The 22,028-nt window shown below is 40.8% G+C and overlaps 1 protein-coding gene across 1 annotated transcript in view; it reads left to right on the top strand.

Moving 5' to 3' along the window:
• Positions 1-22,028, top strand: part of CC2D1B (coiled-coil and C2 domain containing 1B) — a 31,770-nt gene that overhangs the window by 9,225 nt on the left and 517 nt on the right. Inside the window, exons 5-22 of the mRNA XM_088536584.1 lie at positions 1,011-1,148; positions 2,562-2,835; positions 3,897-4,021; positions 4,186-4,261; positions 5,929-6,030; positions 6,409-6,536; positions 7,159-7,231; positions 9,314-9,426; positions 10,072-10,264; positions 12,444-12,616; positions 13,273-13,398; positions 13,919-13,977; positions 14,219-14,335; positions 14,881-14,954; positions 15,563-15,621; positions 17,382-17,433; positions 17,886-17,985; positions 21,271-21,361. Coding sequence (XP_088392710.1) covers positions 1,011-1,148; positions 2,562-2,835; positions 3,897-4,021; positions 4,186-4,261; positions 5,929-6,030; positions 6,409-6,536; positions 7,159-7,231; positions 9,314-9,426; positions 10,072-10,264; positions 12,444-12,616; positions 13,273-13,398; positions 13,919-13,977; positions 14,219-14,335; positions 14,881-14,954; positions 15,563-15,621; positions 17,382-17,433; positions 17,886-17,985; positions 21,271-21,361 — 2,073 coding nt within the window. The remainder of the gene's footprint in view (positions 1-1,010; positions 1,149-2,561; positions 2,836-3,896; positions 4,022-4,185; positions 4,262-5,928; positions 6,031-6,408; positions 6,537-7,158; positions 7,232-9,313; positions 9,427-10,071; positions 10,265-12,443; positions 12,617-13,272; positions 13,399-13,918; positions 13,978-14,218; positions 14,336-14,880; positions 14,955-15,562; positions 15,622-17,381; positions 17,434-17,885; positions 17,986-21,270; positions 21,362-22,028) is intronic.

The following is a 22,028-nucleotide window of genomic DNA, read 5'->3' as shown; positions in this document are numbered from 1 at the left end:
AGAGCTGGTCTTATTCTCCAGTAAAGCTGTGCAAACTCTGTGGAATCTGATGCTGCAGTGATATAGTTGAATGATGTGTTTTGTTCTGAGGTAGAATTTTTAATGTTAATGTAGGATTGAGGATGCAAGCAGCTGGATTCAAACATGTCTCGTTGTATGTGTGAGCCTCCAGACTGCAGTTCCAGCTTCTCAAATTCATGCCTTCCCCCACTGGGTCTTAAGCAGTTTGCTGAAATGACTTCTTGTAACTCAGCATCTTCAGCACTTGTGTGGAATTTTTCTCAGCAGTGTTTGCTTTCCCAGCTTAATTTGTCAATCCCTCTGCACTTATGTTCTTTACTGCTCTGTTTTTGTTGTGTGCTCCAGTGCCTTCATGCATTGTGTCCATTAATGAATGGTGTGGGGGCGTTTCTACAGAGATAATGGCAGTAATTGCTTCAGTAGCCATCTGAAAAGTCTCTGTAGTTGTGGAGCAACCTTTATAAGTGCTGTTGCTTTTTGCTTAGACTGCTTTTGGCACTGAAAAATCTCAGGCTGTAGGAAGAGGTAAAAGAAGGAACTCTTGTAGTAAAGTTAGGTTGAAGTTCCCCCGAAGGGAGAAAAATAGCATGATGATTAAAAAAAAATAGTGGGGGGAGGAGGGTAAATTTAAACCACATGCCAAAATACTTTTTCACACCCTCTGTTTTGCAGTATTTGAGAGACTTTACTGTTCTCCCACACCTACTCTCTAACCACATGGCTCCAATTACCCTGTAACTGAGAGTTTCCTAAATGTCTCCACCCATCCTTCTCTATTAGGCCTTTGAGAGGGAGCCCAGAGGTGGATCCAGAGACTGTTAGTGCAGTACAAGTGCTCTTCTGTTTGAGAGAGTCTGTTTCGTCCTTGCGCTTTTGATTAATGCAAGTGTGTGCAGAAGAGGAACTTTTGTTTTTCAGTGCTCTGGGAAGACTTGCTTAGTTTGAAATAAGTTTTCTTGATCTGTTTTTCCTATTATTTTTATTCTGAGACCTCCTCACTTCCTGCTGTTACCAGCGAACTGCAGCAGACAATAGAATGTAGAATTGCTAACTATAGGACGGCAATTTCTAATGCAAAGGAGTCGGGCGAGAGTGCTAAAACACGCCGATATGAAAGAGGCCTTAAGGTAAGTTGGATTCATCAGGTGTGTGACTGAGGCAAAGTCAGTTCTTTAAGCTGTAATGTAAGAGTCTTTCTAGATATGTGATGCAGTGAATTTGTTAAAAGGAGAGAGAAATGCAGCAATTAGTGTGCTGTCTTGAGTTACTTTGAAGAAAAATCTTGTGTTTAGCACTGATCTGACGTGGTAAATGTGCAGGTAAACTTTATTTATTTATTTTTGGTATCAGCTTTTTTTCTGTTGCATGTCTTTTGGTACATGGAAGCAGGGGATGTGGGAAATGCCTATGTTAAACCTATCCATGTAGATATGCATTTGACCTGTGATAATCAGTCATTGCTGATTTAAAGCAAATTTTAGGACTTTTCCTAGCACATCAGTTCATCACAGATGCCTTCCTTCAGCTACTGACTTTCCACTCAGTCCTTTGTGGCAGAGGAAGGTGATACCTGTCCTTGGTGTGTTGGCTGTGCCAAGGGATTTGAATGGGATTCTTCATTAAGGCAACTGCAAATTGCACTGAGGAGCTGTTTTTTGCCTTTGCCTCTCCCAGCCAGGTGGCGTGCTTGCCCTTCGTCTGGGATCACTGCTCTGCGGGGGTGTCTGTATTTCCCTGCCTGCTTTCATATGCTCTCCTACCTCACCTCAGACAGCAGCTAACTCTGTCTTGTTGAGTAAAGCTTTATAGCTCGGCAGTGTCCACAGAGGGATGAATTTAATGTCTGACTAGTTACTAAGTACCTTGAAGTATTAAGGGAACAAGTGAGGTAAAACTCAGAGAAGGAAATGCAAAAGGATGGAGGTTTCTGTTTGTCCACAGTCTGCTAGCTCTGAAGAGAAATATACATGAAATCTTCTGGAGGGCAAGAGGCATAGCAATGTCATCCTGTCTTTATCCAATACACAAAGTAAAAGCTCTGTTTGCCACTTCTTTTTCTCTCCTTTTTTTTTTTTTTCTCAAGAGAAGGAGTTTCCATGTGCCTAAGCAGTGTAGCTACGGATAGTAGACTAGATCTCACTTCACAACTGACAATGCCTTAATTAGCTGGAGGACATGTCAGCAAGTGCTGGGCTGCTCTCCTTCATTCATAGTTCCTTTACTTTGGGCTGCTCTGACAGTTGAGCGCCTTTGCCTACTCTGACAGCAGTACTCCAGATGCCCCTGCGGAAAAGCAGGGAGTGCTAAGGGATGCTAATCTCAAATCTGCTGCTTTGGGTTGGCGGCAACGAGTTTCTGAAACTGAGTAGTACCTCAACACCTAGAACTGTTGGACAGACACATTCACTATTTTTAGCATGGGTTAAATGCAGCTCAGTTTTTGTGTTTTATCCTTTTCCACCACAAATATTGTGATGGTATTACACCTGCCATATATTTAATGAAAATGCCTATTGACTTTGCCCTTCCATCTCTGCCAGACACTGGAAACAATGCTGGCTGCAGTGAAGAAAGGCAAAAAAGTCAGTGAGGAAGAAATTCCACCTCCTGTTGCAACAGGGAAGAGTGCTTCTCAGGTACCTCAACCCACAGGAGCTGAACTAGAAAACTTAGGTGATTCAGCCAGTGTCCCAGAAGAGAAGGGAGTGGAGTCTGCTGCAGAGCATGAGCAGAAACCCTCGCATGATGCAGAGCAGCATCTGGAGCTGGAGTCTCTACAGAGTCATGCTGCTTCGAGTTCTACTGTGGAAACAGGTATGATGTTCAGAGGGGATAAGCAGTTCCAGTGTTTTTTCAATGTTACCTTTTTTTTTTGAATCTGTAGCAAGGGACTGCATTGTGCTTATGTAGAACTTCCCAGCGAAATATTTCAAATTGGGTCAGCCATGAGATCAAATATGTTTAATAGAGTCTTGACATTGTGATTGCAGTTTCTCATTCACTGCGTATTGAAGGCTTCCCAGGGGACCCCCTACTGGCCTGCAATTTATTGGTATCTTTCACTTAACTTTTACCGTGCCTCAGTTTCTCCTCCAACAGGTGACATGGGGGATTCTGTACTTTAACAGGTTTTGATATCTTAAATAAAAGACATTTCATTGGGAAGTTTCATTGGCCACATCTGGAGTGTTGTGTCCAGTTCTGGGCCCCACAGTACAAGAGGGATGTGGAGCTGCTGGAGAGAGTCCAGCGCAGGGCTACGAGGATGATCAGGGGCCTGGAACATCTGCCCTATGAGGAGAGGCTGAGGGAGCTGGGCCTGTTCAGCCTGGAGAAGAGAAGGCTGAGAGGGGACCTGGTCAGGGTCTATAAGTACCTTACCTATAAGTAAGGGAGGCAGTGAGGAGGATGGTGCTGGCCTCTTTTCACTGGTGGCCACCAGCAAAACTAGAGGAAACAGCCGGAAACTGAAGCATCAAAAGTTCCACGTGAACGTAAGGAAAAATTTTTTAACAGTGAGGGTGACAGAGCACTGGAACAGGCTGCCCAGAGAGCTCATGGAGTCTCCTTCTCTGGAGATCTTCAAAACCCGCTTGGACGCAGTCCTGTGCCACGTGCTTTAGGTGACCCTGCGTATGCAGGGGCGTTGGACTAGATGATCTCTAGAGGTCCCTTCCAACCTCAAGCATTCTATGAAGTGAGATTGTCATGTCTGATTGGGCTTCTGGGAGCTGGAAGAAAAGGGCCTTTGTTAGGGGAATGTGTGATTCAAAGCAAAAGAGGATTAAGCACTTGGAGTAGATGAGGAAAGGAAGGGATATACATCTCACTTGTTTTGTTTAAGTCTCAGTAGTGTTCACTTCCACATTCCACAGATCTTCAGAGCAGCAGCACACGGGCACTACTACTTATGAGGCAGAAGGAGTATAAAGTAGCAGCTCTCAAAGCCAAGCAACGAGGGGACCTGGAGAAAGCAAAGGAGTATATGAAGACAGGCAAGGTACACAGAAAATCTAGGTTTCTGTCAGGAATCTGAATGTTGAACTACTGTGCACTACCCACATGAAATACTAATGTGTTCCCTGAGTGTCAGATGTTCTTTGTGGCATCTAGCAAGTCCTGGACATACTAGAATAAATCTTACTTTTTGCTTTTCCCCATTAGAAATTTAATGTGGTCCTAGAAGCTTTGGACAGTGGGCAGCCAATAGACCTCCAGAATTTGCCACCATCTCCCCAAGGTAAGGTTTGGCTTACAGATATTCTCTTAGAAGCCTTTCTATGTAATGGAATGATTCTGAATTTGATTGCAAAACTGTAAGCAGAGCTAAAGATCACTTAAGTCTGAAGTTTATTGCATACTCAAATTCTAATCAAGACCATCAAAGAAAAATGAGGTATCATAACCTATTTTAAAATTATTCTCTTGACCTGTCTGGGCTTGAAATGAATGCTTAGGACTTCTAGTAGCAGCATATAGGTATTTTTCATATTACTATATCCTGGTTCCTCTTTCACAGAGTTAATTTCCATAACATCTCCAATTTGTGGCTAACCAATAGAGCATTATCATGTCCCCTTCAGCACATTCTTCTGATTTGTGTGCTCATAATGGCTGCTTAATTTTGTAACTTATCATTTTATCTGCTTATACACCCTAGAAATAAAATTTTCTATCTTAAAGCTTGTGGTTCTCTTTTTCTCCCTATATAATCCCCTAGTTGTTTTTTATTTTCCTGGTGTGTATTTCTACTTGATTCTGAGTTTGTATCAACAACGGAAGTGATACATTCCCATCTGTGGTTCAGAGGGACGTGCAGTGGGGTATTCTTTTTGATACTCAAAAAGTTGTTCTAAATTTTCTTCTATTGCAAACTCCTAGTTAAAGAGAAATTGAGAGAAAGTTAAAGGTAAAGAACATTCTGAGCTTTCAAAATAACTTTATTGCTTTCTTTTTTTTTCCCTTGGACTTTCCTTCTGACCTTAGTTACATGGAGAAAAGATAAAAACCTAAAAAATATTTTATTCAATAAAAATATACCAGCTCAGTTCCAGCAAACATGAAGGTGTAATTTTCTCATTCTTATACCTTGAGATAATAGTAGCTATTGCTTTAAAGTGGAACACAAGAGGGTAATGGCAAAATCTTGTGTTCTGCCTTTGTATTTTTTGGTGTTACACATTTCAACAAAAGTTCATTAACACTTCAGATTACAAAATTAATAAACACAATCATTCTGAGGGCAGAATATGGTTAACTTCAGTGCATTGAAGTCAAAGCCCTAAAGCAGTTACCAAAACTAAAGTTATTTCAATTCATGTGAACTTATTTCTTCTTATTAATTTCTTATTAGTAGATCTAGCATCACCACCACCATCTTAACAGTTGATTTCTGGAACTCAGTGTTTTATTTGCTGTTTTGTAAAAGTAGTAGGTTATTTATTGAAATAAAATAATACTATCTTATTTCACTTCTTAGAATAAAATCACAAAGATTATGGCTCCTTAAGTTAAAAACTGATCACCAGCTGGAATGAGAGACACTTCAACCATGATATAAAAATATATAAAGAAGTCCCAAGATTTTTTCTGTTATTATTTTTTTTTCTAGTTCCTAAAATACTCACTGTTACACGACTGTGGAGACTGGGATGTCTTAATTGGTAGTCTTACTTGCATTCCCATTTCAGCACATCTTTTGTTACTAGGATATTTTACCAACTTGTATTTTGGAAGGTGATTCTTAAAAGACTGGAGTATTGTGAACTTCAGATTTACCTGGCCACCCGCATACAGGTTTGAAGCCAAACAACTTCCTGGAAGATTATGGGATCAAACTGACTAACATAGGCTGACTTGCTGTTTATGTAATATGCTATGAAACTTCCTGCTTTCCTTTCTTTGCAGATCTTGAAAACGTACAAGCTACATCTAAGCAGAGGATACGAACTCCTATGGGAAGTTCCCAGGATCTTACAACACCCGGACCTCAGACCGAGGACAGTTCAGGTAGGACATAGGATTTATGTGCCCAGGCATAAAAGTAGCTGGTCTGGAACACATTTACAAGGACTGTCCCACAATAGGATCCCAAATACCTGGCTAATATTCCTTATACTGTTTGCTACTGATCACATTCGTACTGTTTTTCTGGATCAGAAATGGAAGTAAAAATAAGTAAACTTTCTTTAGAAGAACTGTATTCTTAATAAAGTTTTGCACTGTTGCTGATTTTTTTTTTTGGTTGGTTGGTGTTTTTTTGTTGTTGTTGTGTGTGTGTTTTTTTTTTTTTTAAACTCTGCAGCAGATAAAAAAGTGAGAGGAAGAAACAATTCATATATTCTGAAATCTGAATCACATGGCATTTATTGTCTCTCTTATTTCAAGCTTACCTGCAGCCAAAAACAGTGCTGGAAGCATTGCAACAAAGGCTTGAGAAGTACAAGTCAGCAGCAGCCCAGGCTAAAGCAAGTGGAGATGATCGGAAAGGCAGGATGCACGAGAGGATAGCCAAGGTAAAGGAAAGTGTAGCAAGTTGCTTGTTTCTGGCAAAGTCATCTTAAGTAATGCTCATGATTAAGGCTTTTTAAAAGCTGAAGTAATTTATTTATCATCCTTCAAGTTGAAAAGAGCTCCAGTTGGGAAGCAGTAAAACCTTCGGGGGAAGGAGAAACAAAAATACTGGTGTTGAGCTCTGCTGAAAGTACTTCTGAGATATATGCTGTATGTAGTGATTAAGAAGGAGGTAGAGCATCTCTGGATTACAATGACAGAAGAATTAAGTAATGCTGTGCCTGTGTTTGAGCTGTAGAAGTTGCAGAACTGAGTTCCAATCCAAAGATTTCTGCCTGGTAAAAAGTCTGTAGTATATGGATGAGGTAACTTAGAGATTAAAAATTTTAGGGAAGTTGGGGTTTTAAAAGCAGCATTTTGCCTTCCCGTTTCTACTGTTCAGAAACAGGTACAAATAATCAATGAAGTAGCATTGACTTCAGAATTAAAGGGCAGTGATATGCATGTACAGTTTTATAGCACAATACTCTATATTTTTCAGCATTTGTGCTGAAAAAATGTAGATGATTGCTAAATTATTATAGCCAACTCATTTTATGTCTTAATGAGTGTCTTTCATTACAGCAATATCAAGATGCTATAAGAGCCCATAAAGCAGGGAGAAAAGTGGATTTTTCTGAGCTACCTGTTCCTCCTGGTAAGTGTGAATATAAAAAGTCCTAATACCAACTCTTGTACATTTGTAGAGCACTGTAAGAGCTGTGTAGATAGAGCCTTCTTACCCTGTGGAACAGCTCTTCTCTTTCCTTATGGAGTAGCCTGGCCTTGCCCTTCAATGGCACTGAAGAATCTGCTGTGAAGCTTCTTATTAATATGCTCCTTAAATTTCACTAGTGAATATCCCTGGGCCTTGACTACCTGTTTGGCAGTATCAGCCCCATTTGGGAAGTTCAGCAATTTAACTGTAGGCATGTGCTGAAAACGCCCCTCCTCTTTACTGTGCTTGCCCTCTTAGAGGAAATAATAAACTGGAGATATCGTAGAATCATAAAATGTTTAAGGTTGGAAGGGACCTCTAGAGGTCATCTAGTCCAACCCCCTGGCACACGCAGGGTCACCTAGAGCACGTGGCATAGGACTGCATCCAAGCAGGCTTTGAAGATCTCCAGAGAAGGAGACTCCACAACCTCTCTGGGCAGCCTGTTTAGCTTAATGGAAGGAGATTTTAAAAATCTGGGAAAAAAATTCCTAATCTTACCTATCTAACATGCTATTCCCTCTCCACAGAAGCCTCAAAACACTATGTTTAGCTAAGCATCCCTTTGCAACAGCTGAGGCAAATGAGTATTGCAGTTCTTTTCTCATGACTAGTAGAAATAATATGCAGAGATGAGGTGAATCCTGTCCATGACTGCACTGAGGCAGTGACAGAGGCAGAAACTGAGTCACTGGGGTCACTGTGCTCTGTTTTTATCTTCTTCAGCATGTATAGTAGTGAGTCTAAAGGTTTGGGCAAGGTGGCCTACGAGTCCTCCACCTCTGGATGGCTTTATCTACTGTCTAGCTGTTTCTGTCGCACTCCCTTTGGAAGTTTCACTGCTTCAGCCTTGTGTCTGATTTGTTCCTGTGGTAGAAAGATGGCACTGCAAAGTGGTACCTGTAATATGTTTACATATTTTTTCTTTAGTCTCTTTAAAAAAAATCTCATTGAAAAGGAGCGTAAACTTTGTGGGTTTTTTTTTTATTTTAATATCACCACCAGGTTGTGGCAAAGGTGAGTATACTAGGAGGAAGTGCCAACGCTGTCAGGCCTCTGTCAGGTGCTGCTTTGAGGTATTTCTAGTATTCAACAGTCCCTGAACTGCAATTTAGCAACCTTTGTTCTAGAACAGGATCCATTTCCTGGTAAATATCACTTGCTGTAAGAGGAAGGTCCTTCAAATTTAAACTTTTGAAAATATTGCTTAACTTCCCAATTTCCCTATGCGTTTTAGCTGCATGTTTTCCAGCCATTATTTTATGCCTGTATAGCCATCTCTAGGCTCACAAGCAATTCAGTTATTATTTCTTGACACTTTTGATGTTGCAAGTAATCTTGTAACAAGATTAATATTGCTACATCTTAATGATACAAACTTTATTAACAGATATTTTACAGTAGTCCCTCTGGGTGTATACTGATTGAAACTGGTGCTCAGAGGGTAGCATGAAAGTGAGGATTTATCTTCCACCATCAAGCCTTCTTCCTAGCCTTAAAAGGCTAATAAAATTATCAGGACAGTTCTTAATACTTTTCACATTTAACTACTATGATTCTGCCTTCCTTTGCAATCTCTGCATTGCAGTGGATTTTCAACATAGTCTTCAAGTGCTAATGTTATGGTGCATTATCTGGACTTCAGTGAGGTATTGTTTATTACTACATGGGACAGCAGATTTCTGTTGGATCACTTACCAACTCAGATGAGGCAGTAGAGAGTGATAAAAGGCAGCAAATTTGGGTAAAATTTACTACCTATCCTGTGTGTAAAAGAGAGGTAGTAAATTCTTTGGTGCTGAGGGTATCTCTTGCTGAAGTCTTGGGGTTGCAAGGCTATGTGGCTAGATGCCAGCTGCTGAACTTAAAAAGCCATGCTGCTTTTGCATCATTTTGGCACCATTCCTTCAAGCCTTAATATCTATGGGAGATCTGATCCTAAGCCTAATTCTTAGGCTGAAACTGGTGTGGTTGATGGTTTTATGCAGTTTTATTTATCTGTATATTCTTTTCTTGCTTTAGGATTTCCCCCTATTCCTGGTGTTGCAACAACAGATGGTAACAGCACAATAGCTGCAGTTCTGGAAAGTGCCAGCCAGCTGGCAAACATGGAGGAGAACGAGGAAGAAGAGGAGGTTGGTATTGCTTGGTAATATGCATAATAGAGAGAGAGAGACATAAATGAGATTGGAGTTACAGTCACAGTCTACAGTCAACTCATGGGTTCAGAGTTTGGCTTATTTTTCTTGTGGGCTTTATTTTCAAAGACAGCTCCCCAGATTCTGGCCATCCCCCTACGTAGTTCTAAAGTACTTACTTCCTTCTTACTTCCCAGTAGCTCCTGTATTTGTGCCTCTTCCAGATGCTCAGAGCTTACTGCTTCTTGGCAGGCTGCACAAGTCTTTAGACTTTGGTTTAATTTCTTTGACTCTCTGTTTTTTGTTGCTGATGGTGCATTCATGCTTTCAACCAGAGTAGATTTTGATGTAGTGTGTGATGTTTCTTTTCCTGCATGCATCTGTTTCTCTTTGAGATCACTACCGTATTGAACTGTTGTTTTTGATTCAGCAGCAGATAGCGGATATATTATGCTTGCATTGTCAACTACCTTCTGATATCACCCTGCTTACAAAGCTCCAGAAGTTAAAGTTTTCTATCTGGAATGTTACATTCCCCTCAAAAGTATATCAGAAGGCTAATACAGCAGACCATGACTGCTAATGCTTGAACTCTGGGTTAGATTTTATACATTTAACGTAGAATTCTATTTGTTTTGTTAGAATGAATCTCTGACACAGGCCCCAGTTGCCAAGAAGCCTGCTCAGCTGCCTGGAAAGTCGACACAAGTTGTTAAGCCCTTTACAGTGCCATCTGCTGCAGCCGAGGAGGAAAGCTCTCCTGAGCATGTGAAAAAATCCCCAACACCTTCCATCCCGGACAAGGCAGTGTCAGAGGATCATCTCCCTTCATCTGGTAAGGACAAAGGGTTCATCATTCTGAGAGATCCACGCACAAATCCTTGGCATTACTTCTCTTCGGTACTTTAGTTGTTAGCCTGTGAGTATGTGACAGATTCCCTCTGACAGGAGCCTCAATATGTGTCTGCTGGAGGGTAGATCCAGAGCAGCCATGCGGTTTTATTTCTTAGAGGCAGTATGTGTAATTATAAGGATGATTGTTTTTTTTAATCAATTCTGATGTAATAAGTATATTGATTCATAATGTTTAATTCTGCTCACAGCTTAACTCCAGATACATTCTCATTAGAGTGCAGGGGCTGCCAATTATTCATCGATCTAATGCAGCTTCCTATCTCAAACAGCAGGTTCTGCCTAGTGTTTTATACTAGAATCTTAGACTGGCCTGCAGATGATAATTCATCAATCTCTGCAACTCTTCTAAGGTCACTGAACAGTTGTCTGTACAAGATTAGTTGTACGGATAGGGAAACAGTGGTGCATAGTAAATTACCACCTCACTGTGATTTGGGCACGCAGCAGCAGGAGAGGTGAGGCTCACTGAATCTATTGCTGTGGCTTAACCATAATCCTGTCTTCCTCTCATTTTGCCTTGAGTTCTGCCAAAACACAGCAGAACTGCCTCAGCTGATGCAGAGTGCAAAGGCCTTCCGCAGTGCCACCACAATTAGCTCATAACCCCTTTCTCTTGGAAATTCCATTACTTGTTTTATAAAGGACACTGCTCAGAATATAGTAACAATCCCGTTCTGAAAATCTATGAGTCTTCACAAGATTTGGTGTGTGTCCTTTTAGCTAGAATATTAGTCTCTAATGAATTGCCCCACACAACTCGGTGAAGGGGTTGATAATACTCAAACTCAAGTGGTGATTACCCATTAATCTCTCCTGGATGTTCTGAGTTTTAAAATAGTAGCCATAGTACATCTTGTGATCCCAATGTGACTCTTTTTTCCCCAGAATCCTGAAGTGCAGCTTGCAGCTGCTCACAGTTGATAAATCAACTGTGAAAACCTGTTCTCATAGAAGAGCGAAGTGAGGTGTGGGAGTGGAGTGGAACAGTTGCATTTAATGGCTGCACCAGGAAAATCAAGGAGCCAAGATGAGCAGGACAGAAGGGCTTTTCTCAGTCCATTTTCCACAGATTCTCTTTGAAAATACCTCTGTTCTGTGTCTCAGCCTCAGAGAGCACACTGTGTCCCAGTTGTTTTGACTCAGTAAAAATTGGGATAGCTACCTTATCTAATTAGTTTGGTTTTGGCTGACTGGGCAAATTGCTAACAGCAGCAGGACTGCAGGCTTTTTTGTGAGGATGGGAGTAAGTTGATAGTCATCTGACAGCGGTAAAAATAGTGTGATAGTTTGACTGGCTTGGCTGGTGTATATATTTGCTGAGACAGGCAGCTCTTGCAAGTCTTGTTTAGCTTATGTAATCATGAGTGGAGTGCAGTCGTGAATACAATATGAGTATCTCTGGAAATGGTTGTGTTTGGCTCATGCTGTACCCTTTCAGCAATTAAGTGTAGAAGCAGGATGTCCTGCTACCCTGTAAAGTGATTTTTTTCCTTACTTGTGTGATGACTCTTACTGTTTTGGGAAAGGAAGAGGAAATCTAGGAATTAATAAGAAAGTAAAATGGCAAGGAATTACCAATAAGCAGAGCTGGAAATGTCTGAATATGCACTCACATCTTGGCTCATTTGCTTTCTCTGGTAGATCAAAGGAGACAAAAGAAATGGAGCACAGAAGATGCATTTTTGGGGTTCATATGCTTTTATAATATTCACCCTCCTTCAGAAGTTAAAATGTCAAGTGGAAAGTTTGAATTCAGCTTCTTACTGATTTATCAGCTGTATTATAGTCTCTGTCTCTTGTCTGCCATTGGGGACTGCAATTTCTTTTGTAACACTTTAAATACAATTCTTTCTTTCTGTCAAGTGCTGTGAAGTTTTTGATGGAGGATGTCATGATGGAAGGAGGTTGGATTGTTTTCTGTTCTGATAGTTAAAATTGAAACTGTCTGTGAAGCAATAAAGTACGTCAGGAAGTGTCCTTAGTTGATAAATGTACTTTTACTGACCTTTTTTTAGCTGTAAACTGAACACGATAAACCTGTTTCAGGGGCATAGTTGTGTCAGATGAGTGACGTTTTTTATAATACTGTTTTTTTTCAGCTAGAGAACAGCTGGACTTTCTGGAGAACAGAAAGAAGCAATACATGAAGGCAGCCGTCAAAGCAAAGAAGGCAAACAACCTTGAGCAGGCTAAAATATATCTCAGAATAGCGAAGAGCTTTGACCCAAAGATTGAGCAAGCAAAATGTGGCAAACCTGTTGATATTTCCAAGGTTAGTAGAACTGCTCATAACATATTCTTTGTTCCATATGTTTGGACATCTAGTAGTTCAGCCCAGCTTGTGAACGGTTTAAACAAAAATATCTCTTGAAACAAATTTTTGGTTAAAACTATTCAAGTGACAAGTGTAGACACTGAGCCCTGTAATATCCCTATATCTTTGATTTTCTGATTTGTTTTTGTTTTTATTCTTCTGTTCCTCAAGTGTTCCAGACTGATAAAATTCAGTCTTCATGAACGCTTTGGTTCCTGGTATACAACAGCTTCCAATGGAGCTTGGAAGTATTTCCTGGGTTTAGGTTACGAGCAGAGGTGTTGACCATGTCCTAGCTCCCTTTTGGGGTGAGAATCAGGCACACATGATCACTAGATGGTTTCTCTTGCTACATGGGCAAATGGAAAGCCATTACTGCAGTGTAATAGCCCTGATGGCCTGAATAGTCCAAAAAATAGGCCTGGAGGACATTTTACAGGCTCTTAGGGCTTGAGAAGTTGTCACATGGTGGTATAAATAGTGATTAGGTTGGAATTACCTTGAGAAGAAAATGGCCTATCCTCCTTCACTGACCTTTCCGTTCATTCTGCTGTTTTTTGTCTTCTTCATTGTTTCTTCCAAGGGCTCTGAAATGTTATGTTTTTGTGTTGCAGCTGCCATCACCCCCTACAGATGATGAGGGTGATTTTATCTTCATTCACCATGAAGACATCAGGCTGTCCCAGAAAGCAGATGAAGTATACACCCAACTCATAAAACTGCTGAAGGACCAATATGAGGTGTCTATTTTCTCCTTTTAGTACTTCATCATTGCTTGGGAGTTCTAGGATGTAGGATTCTAGGATTTTTTTGTAATATTTCTCTGGATATTGTCAGTAACAGTTGTAATTGTTTCTGTGGGGTTTTTGCTTTTTCTCCTTTAAAAATATTTGCAATAGCTGTCTGCGAACTAAGTTGAGATTGAGCTGGGTGTCTTTTGGTTTGAAGTGAGAGGGTGTGCTCAAAGGTTTTGAAACCCCGAGTTTAAAAATATTTCCCAAATGATAAAGACTAGCACTTGAAGATCATCTCTAACAATTAAATGATTAAAGAGTAATATATGATGGAGCTGCTCAAATGCTCTACTCAGCTCCAAGTTCAAAGGACAGGTGGAATAGATGGTTTTAGTGACTTAGGCAAACTTTGGATTCATGGCTTTCCTTAAATAAGGTTTGCATCAGCCTCAAAACTCTTGTCAATCATGAATTTGCATGTAAGGATCATTAAGCATACTTGTGTTTGTTATGTTTCTGCTGATAGAGGTGCCTGCAGTATTCCAAGCAGTTCATGCATCTGGGAAATGTGACAGAAACGAGTCGGTAAGACCTGCTGCCTGCCTTTAATCATCTTGTTGTGTGGTCAGTTCAGACTTGAATCTGCCTAATCTAAAGATGATAGTGAGCAAGAATGGTAAAGGGTCTCATTGTGTGAAGAATTAATTGCTTCAAGGCCTGTATCTCCGGGCTGCTTGTTACCTCTTGTCTGAGGGTTAGTCTGTGTACAAAGAGTGCTATTTTGTTGTTCCCATCTCTGTGTGTATTTTCTGCTGCTGTTTCATAGGTTTGAAAAACTGGCACAAGGTTGTAAAAAGGACATGGACATCCTACAGCTTGCACGAGCACAAGGAATGGATCCTCCAAGCCATCACTTCGAGGAAAGAACCTTTAAAATGATAAGGTGGGAAAAAACTAAGGGACCTTTCAGGCAGCTTAGAATGACTTGCTGGTTTCTAGCCCTCGTTTAGGGAATTTATGGCTTCAGCAAACACGGATGGGATGTGGGGTTAAGCTCAGTATTCCTGAGAGGTCATTCCCAACCATTTGAATATTAAGTTATTCTTAGCTTGAGTTTGAGGTTCTTTTATTTTCAAAACATCTCCATGTTCATCTCTTGTCTCTCTCTTCTTCTCTCACACTTTGCCACTTCAGCCACTCTTCTTTCCTCTGTTTTTCTCACTCAGTCCTGGTGTCTTTGGGCTTTGTTCATGGCATTTTTTTCATTATGCCTTGTAAATGTTTTATTTCTGCTCATGCTCTGTCCATGCTCTTTGGTAATTCCTGAAAGACCTGTGTAGGAGTAAGCTATTTTCTCTCTGATTTTTAATTCCTTTCATATTTGGTAAAGGTCTGACAAATAGTAACTGCATTCTGGTCTAGGAATAGATCAGGAGGTCTGAGGCTACTGAGGTGAATGTACTTTCTTGTGTCTTTATATTTTCACAGGATATTTTCTGAGCTCAACAGCACAGAAATGCACCTTCTTATTGTGAGGGGAATAAACTTACCAGCTCCTCCAGGTATGTGTTCACAAGGGCTTGTGGACTTCCTCTCTGGATACATATGGAAAGTAGCAGGGAATAAGTTTTCTGAAGACCATGTGAGGGGTCCAAACCTTTGTGACCAACATACATGAAAACAAAAATGAACCAAGTTTCAGGCTCAAATTCAAAAAAAACTTTAGCAGTATTAAAAAGCAAAGAAAGGGGGGAGAATTTGGGTTCCATCTGGATAGAAGAACTCTTCAAGTTCAGTACTCTTCAAGTTGTCCTGTATTTGCTCGTAACTGGGTCTTGATTCAGGTTCTGTGTGGATCTCACTTTGCTATGAATGCCTTCTGAAAGTCTGCAGCACCTTGACGTGTATTGGCCCTTCAGTAGGGCCAACTTCTGCCAGTGTTGCTGTTTTCAGTCCCTTGTTTCTGTGGACTTAAGAACCACCTGTGCCGTATTGTCCCAGGACTCAGGAGAGCATTAACACAGTAGATGTTTCTGCAGAAATTATGTGACAGGTAGTGAGTCCTACTGAAAATCAGTTAGATGCTCTGGAAGAATCCTGCTTGATACTCCAAATGCAGTGAAAACATCTGTATGACCTGTTTGGATTGCCTGGTTGTTGTCTCGTTCAGGTGTGACCCCGAGCGATTTGGATGCATTTGTGAAGTTTGAATTTCAGTACCCGAATGTGGTGAGTGTGTGTCCTGGCTCTCTGCTCCTCCTCGGTCTGTGACCTTTGCTACTGCATTAGCTTGCAGGGGCTTCAAGGAAGGAGTGCAGGCTTTCTTCTAGAAAAGGAAAATGCTTCTAGGCATGCTCTCTGATCTTCCCCCTCTTCTGTGAAAATTAGAACTGCTGAATCTGTTTCCTGCAGATTTGAGCTCTGCTCCACCTCTCCCTCGGCGTTCCGTACGCCTACACTTTGCAGTGTGGTGTCTGCTTCAGACTTCAGTGTGTTCTGGCTGGCTGACAAGCTTACTGTCAAAGAGCATTCCCCATGGCTGAGCTGTGCCCACTTTTGTTTCATGGGGACACTAATCAGATGGTCTCCAGGGCTTGCAAGATTTGTAGAAATTCTGTTTTGAGAAGAGCAAACTCGCTGTCAACTTCCCTCAAGCATGAGGGCATACAGGTTCACTGTGGAGAGGGAATACCTGAGCTGTGATCTCCCTCCAAGTCCCATTTCTTAGCGAAAATAAGCTTAAATACTTTGGGACACCTCTTCAATTATAGAAATAAATTGAAAAGGCTAATCTTTGTCCTCAGATAAATGCACATGACTCCTTTTGACTTGATTAGGAAATATGTGTCCATATCTGAAGAAAGGACTTGGGTCATGCAAGTTTCTTGGCCTTACTAATCTTCTGTTTTATACTGAATGCACACTATTTTATTCTTTGATGTGCTTCTGTGTTAAACATATTTGGAACCTTTCTGATACCATCCCCTTGAAGGTAGTTTCTGGTCCAAAAAACATGGAAACTGGGGCTAGAAGGACCGCTAAAGAGGACCATCTAGTATGGCCGTCAGCAGAACTGCTGGAAGCTTCTCTTATTCTCCACATAGGGTAAAAAATGTTTGCACTTTTGCACTAAATATTTATTCCATGACAGTGCAGAGCCTAGGTTTTACCTCCTAATAAATTTTGCAGCAATTCCACTGAGATAAGCTTAGTTACCTATGGGAAGTTGCTGAGGGACAGATTTAGTCCATAAGGGTCACCGAAAACAGGATTGGTCTGTAGGAGTAATGTTCTGGGGAATAAGTAAGAATGAGCATGCTTTTAATCTATTTTCCTTTGCTTAAAAAAGCCACATCTCTACCACTTAGCCAACAGTCAAACACACCGCCTTTCTCCTTCATAGCTAAAATCGTTTTTGCAAATTAGCTGCAATAATTAGGTCACATTGTCCTTGTTCAGTCCCCAGAGATTTAGTTTGTAGTCTGCTTTGGGTTAAAAGTTAATTCATTTTGGTGGCAGATTGATTGTCAGGCAAAATAATAGTAGGGCAATTCCCTGAATGATTTGTGATGAATTCCATGTGTAGCACCGCAAGTTTATTATTCCAGTGAATGCAGAAGGAACAGAATTACTGTCTCGTGGAACGTAGGGAGTTTATCATGTAGTTTAGCAGCAACAGGCAGAAGCTTTATGATGATTGGATTGAACTGAGTGGGACCATGTAGCTTATCTGTGGCACTTGTATTTAATTTAATGTTTTGGCTTATTCTTTATCTAGTGTTATACTTGTTACTGCAATGAATTCCAAATATTTTAATCCTGAATGTACCACAGCTGCTCTTATTGTCCAGAAAGCACCCTAAACCTCATGTTTCTTGTATAGTTATAAAAAAGGAGTGATAATAAAAATGGTTACTACTGCATACACTGAAACAATATCTGCCATGACTTTATATAATGTCCGTTTGTCTGTCTCTTCCTTTTAATAGGAGCAAGCTCAGAAGAGCAAAACAGCTGTAATTAAAAATACCAATTCTCCAGGTTAGTACCTTTTCTGGGACAGAGAGAGAAACATTGCACCTTAAGGAATCACTAGAAAGTTCAGGCTAGTCTCATATCGTGAATTAGGCCAGACGACCTTCCCTTCCTGCTTATTTTTCTTTGTCATGAAAGGGTTTGTTAGCAGGTGAAATCTAGCTGTGGTGGCCTTTCTTCTGCCTCCCAATATTGGCAGCAGCTACTGTGTCATCACAGACCCAGATTACCCACTTTTGGTTCTCCTGTAACTTGCTGTCACCTCCTAAGGATGAACTGTTGCACATGGTTACTGTTTAACTTAGAAATGGCAGAAATAACCTCCTGAGAAGGGATCGTCCAAGTGTCAAGTGTTTGTTTTAAATGGCAGAGATCTAAGTGCATGCACACAGTAGAGCACTGCACTTAGTTTACTGACTTTCACAAGTTGCTTTCATTTTTCTGTATCTTGACCGCAGAGTATAACCAGTTATTCAAGCTGAACATCAACCGAAATCATAGAGGTTTCCGACGAGTGATTCAGACCAAAGGAATTAAATTTGAAATATTTCATAAAGGGTAAGTCTACATTTTTTTTTCCCCCCCGTACTTCTTAAATAACAGTAGAGGAGTGTGTGTTGTAGCTGAAATTTATAGAGAACAAACATCTCATCTGTCTTTATTAGATCAATGAAGAGCTGTTTCATTCTCATGTCTGGGAATTCATTTCAAAGTGTGCCCGGGCTCCACGTTTTCCCTACAGGAGAGAGAAGGAAAAAAAAAAAAAAAACAGTTCAGTGAAGTTGACTCATAGTTGGAAGATTGATTGCAGATTAATGCATTAAGAGGAATTGATGAGACTATGAAAGTCATGATTCTGCTTCAGAATGTTTTTCTTCTTATCCAATGTGTTTGTAATCTTCTGGACCAGAAGATTTAAATGTTATATGGGATAGCATTGTAGAATAATGAAATAAAAGTGACAGCACAACATGAACAGCAGTAAAACAGATGACAGATGATGGCAGAATTAGTGTTATGTTTTGTACTCATCTTCATTCTGAGAGTTTTACAATATTTACCAAGCATTGCAGGCAAACTGTTAGACTGTTGGGAGGAATGAGGGAGAGACTCCCCTTATCTCGGAGACAGACGGAGGAGACGAATGTTAACAGTTTGTTCAGGGAAATCATCCTGCATCTGGGCTCATTACTGATTTATTCAGAATTTGAGTGGCCTAGATTTAATAATCCCACGGTTAATTGTGACCCATGACTTGGATGAGGTGCTAGATAACCCCGTTCTGTCTTGATTGCTCTTTGTGCTCTTTGTTGTTTCTTTACTGGGGCATGCAGCAATGATCCATGGTTTCTCTGAGATATTTTCAAGTTGTAGAGGTTTTAGCTTAGGAGGCAGAACCCCATTTTTTGCTCCAAATCTTGCATTTGTTTCTCCATTGAGGGAGGGAAAAAAAAAAAAAGATATTTTTCTTCCTCTTTATTAGTCCTGCCTGCTCTGCTTCCTGTTGTTCAAGGTGTCACTGTTAGGGACGCTGTCTGTTCTGCATAAATCTGTTAATAGTGTTTACATTTGTTTAAAACCCTTTCCTCCATCTTTCGTGTTCCATTGTACATATGGGTAAGGTCTGTTGTGTCCTTACCAGCTGGAACTGCACGTGCTTTAAAGCTCTCCAGCTCAGGTTTGAGTTCACCTGTTGTGGAAACACATTCAGCAAGTCCCGAGTCATTTGCCAGCTCCAGCCTTCCTGAAGAATAGCAGAAAAAGTCCAAGCAAAATACATGTCACAGGGAGGAAGGGCAGCAAAGCGGATCCGTGGCTTTGGGAGGCTCCTTGGGCAGGCAGAGGCTGCCTGTGGCTGCAGTGGGAGCAGGAACAGTCGCAGAACGTGTTGCCTGACGTGGTGTGTGGTGGCTGAGATACCAGAAGGGCCCAGCTGTAACCCCTGCACCGTGGTATTTTCACTGTTTTCCTGGGTTTTGCCCGTTTCAGTTGCTTGTTTTACCTTGTTTAGCTGCAGCCTGTGACAGAGGAGAGAAGTAGGTGATAGAGGCTTCCTTCTAAAACCTCTCTGCTTCCTTCATTCCTCAGAACTATGGAATGGGTATTACAATATCTGCAAACATTTCTGGAAGTTTCTGAAACTTTTCTGCAGTCTCTGACAGCTCTTTGCTCATCTCTGAGAGCTGATGCTCATCTTGGCCCAAGAATTCTTTTCTCTCAGTGGGCGGAGGAGACCTGCTCCAGCTCACAGGGAAAGAGCACACAATATATTGCTACTTCTATATATTAAACTCCTGTTGCTTTCAAAAATACTTTTAAGTAAAAGTATGTCAATATACTTTTCCCAAAAGATTCTCATTAAAACTCTTCTAAAATCTTCTGAAGATAAAAGGAGATTTCACCAGTGATGTTCCTAAACCATAGCCTAAGGCAAGTTCACATTTTTTCACTGTGAATCCATGATGGACCAGTCTTTGTTGGTTCTTGGATTAGATGAAAAAGAAACAGAGCTAGAACAGCTGCTGCTTCATTTATAGAAGGGTGTCCAGGAGACACTCTTAAGAGAACTCTGAATCCTTCTTCATATGGGTAAGATACTCAGGAAGTTCAGGAAGCAGCGTAGCGCGTACAGCAGCCACGTCTGCGCTTCTCCGAGCGCTGCAGGGTTCTCGTTGATAGATAACATGTCCTGCTTGGTCTCCTCACTCCAGTCTCCTAATGGTAGAAGAAGGTGGATGGTTTGGGGCTTTCTTCTTTCTGAATCCAAAATGAAACGTTGTTAAAAAGGGAAGCAGAAGTCCTGGCAACTTTCCTGTGCAGAGCGTAGCCAGCGAGGCTGCCTGGCCTCCCCTTCGCAGGTTTGGATGCCTCTGGACTATAGTTTTAATTGTTTCAACAATTGTTTGTTTTAATTCACCCTTTGGAGAGTGGTTTCAGGGAAATGCTTGAGTTCAGGGAAGGATTTCCAGCACGTTGAGCTGGACACTTGTTAACTTCCGTGGAGTTGGTGTGTTTGAGTGTTCGTTGTTACCTCATGAGGAGCTGATCTGAATAAGGCCAGGACTCTTAACCTGCCTCTGGTTGTTAAGGTAGAGGGATGTCTCGCTGCTAAAACTGTTAAGCAGAAGTGACTCTAGAGGTGAAAATGTTGAAGTTTCTTTTCTTTCCAAATAAAAATGTTCTGTATTTTAATTTCAGCAAAACAGAAATTATAGTTCTTCAGTATTAAAATTATTAATATCAGGATGAATCCAAAGAACTGGAATTAACTGTTATTTTTTGAAATGTCATGTTTTGATATATCAGTATGAAACAGAATAATTCATTTAAATTTCTCTTCATACTGGTTAAAACCAGCACGTGCTTGTGAATCACGCTTTTGATGATACACACAACTTTTTTTTTTTTTTTTTTTTTTTTTTTTTTTTTTTTACAGTTCTCCTAAACATCCTTTGTAAAAGGTCACTTTCTGTCACGGGTGTCTTGTTACTCCTCTGCTTCCTTGTCTCACTAAGGCTTTTCTGTGCCTTAAGGCATGAAATCTGCTCTTGTTGCTAGTGCTAGTTCAGGTCTTGGACTGTTTTTCTTACATCCAAAATAAAGATGAGGAATGAAGAGAAGGGTGAGGAAATGAGGGCCTCAGTGAGTAGCTCAGGCACAGTGAGGGCCTTGTCCCTCCGTTTACCAAGGGTTGACCTCTTTCATCCATGTTTTTGAGGTCTGGTGGCATGTCTTGACTAGACTTCCTGGGTGTGATGATAGTACAAATAGCAGTGAGCTCTTAACTTTCTTAATGATCTAAAAACCTTGCCCTTTCCTCTAAGAGAGACTTCTTTCCAACAGGTCCTTTTTCAGAAGTGACAAGCAGGTGGGGACAGCGCACTTGAAACTGGACAAGCTGGAGTCAGAATGTGAAGTCAGAGAGATCATCGAGGTTTGTTTGCGGGGCGAGCTGTGTCCTGTAGGAAGTAGTATATGAACGTGAAGGCGTGGGAAACATCCATCTTGCTCGGATGTGCACATAGATAACAGCTTTGTATGGGATCAGTTTGATAAAGAACGGGCTTTTCCTACTTGTGTAACCTGTAGTGAGACTTCTAAGGGGATTCACTATCACTTTTGATAGCGAATAACTGAGGGTCAAACAAATATGTGAGAGTTTTGACATTTTCTCACAGTTTAAGTCAATAGGTATTTTCCAAAATAGCTGTTTTAGTTTTGGTATTTACATTTCAGTTCTAAACTTTGTTAAATAGCTGATCAAATTCCTTCCACACAAGAGGAAGGATGCCCTCGGAGTGGAGCTTGCAGTTAATCTGTGGAACCCTGGTTTGTCTTTTACATCCCCGGGGATGTTGTTGGATCTTTGCATTATCATCCCATTCCTTGTTGCTATTATCCTGGCAAGAGGGAGACAGAAGCCTAATGGTGCATCCATGTTGTTTGGAGGTACAGTTTAGTGTAGAGCAATGATTAACCCCTTTCTAAAATGGCCTCCAAGATCCACCTTAATTAACTTACCTATTTTCTGTCTTAAAGTGCACCCTTGCAAGAGTGAGGCTGTCTGCACGTTGTGGGTATCCGTAGGGTTTTGTCAGGGT

This window comes from Tinamus guttatus, unplaced genomic scaffold (assembly GCF_059628265.1).
Source record: "Tinamus guttatus ecotype Peru unplaced genomic scaffold, ASM5962826v1 Tinamus_guttatus_pri_ptg000044l, whole genome shotgun sequence".
Lineage (NCBI taxonomy): Eukaryota > Metazoa > Chordata > Aves > Tinamiformes > Tinamidae > Tinamus > Tinamus guttatus.
This window is presented reverse-complemented; position numbering and strand designations above follow the sequence as displayed.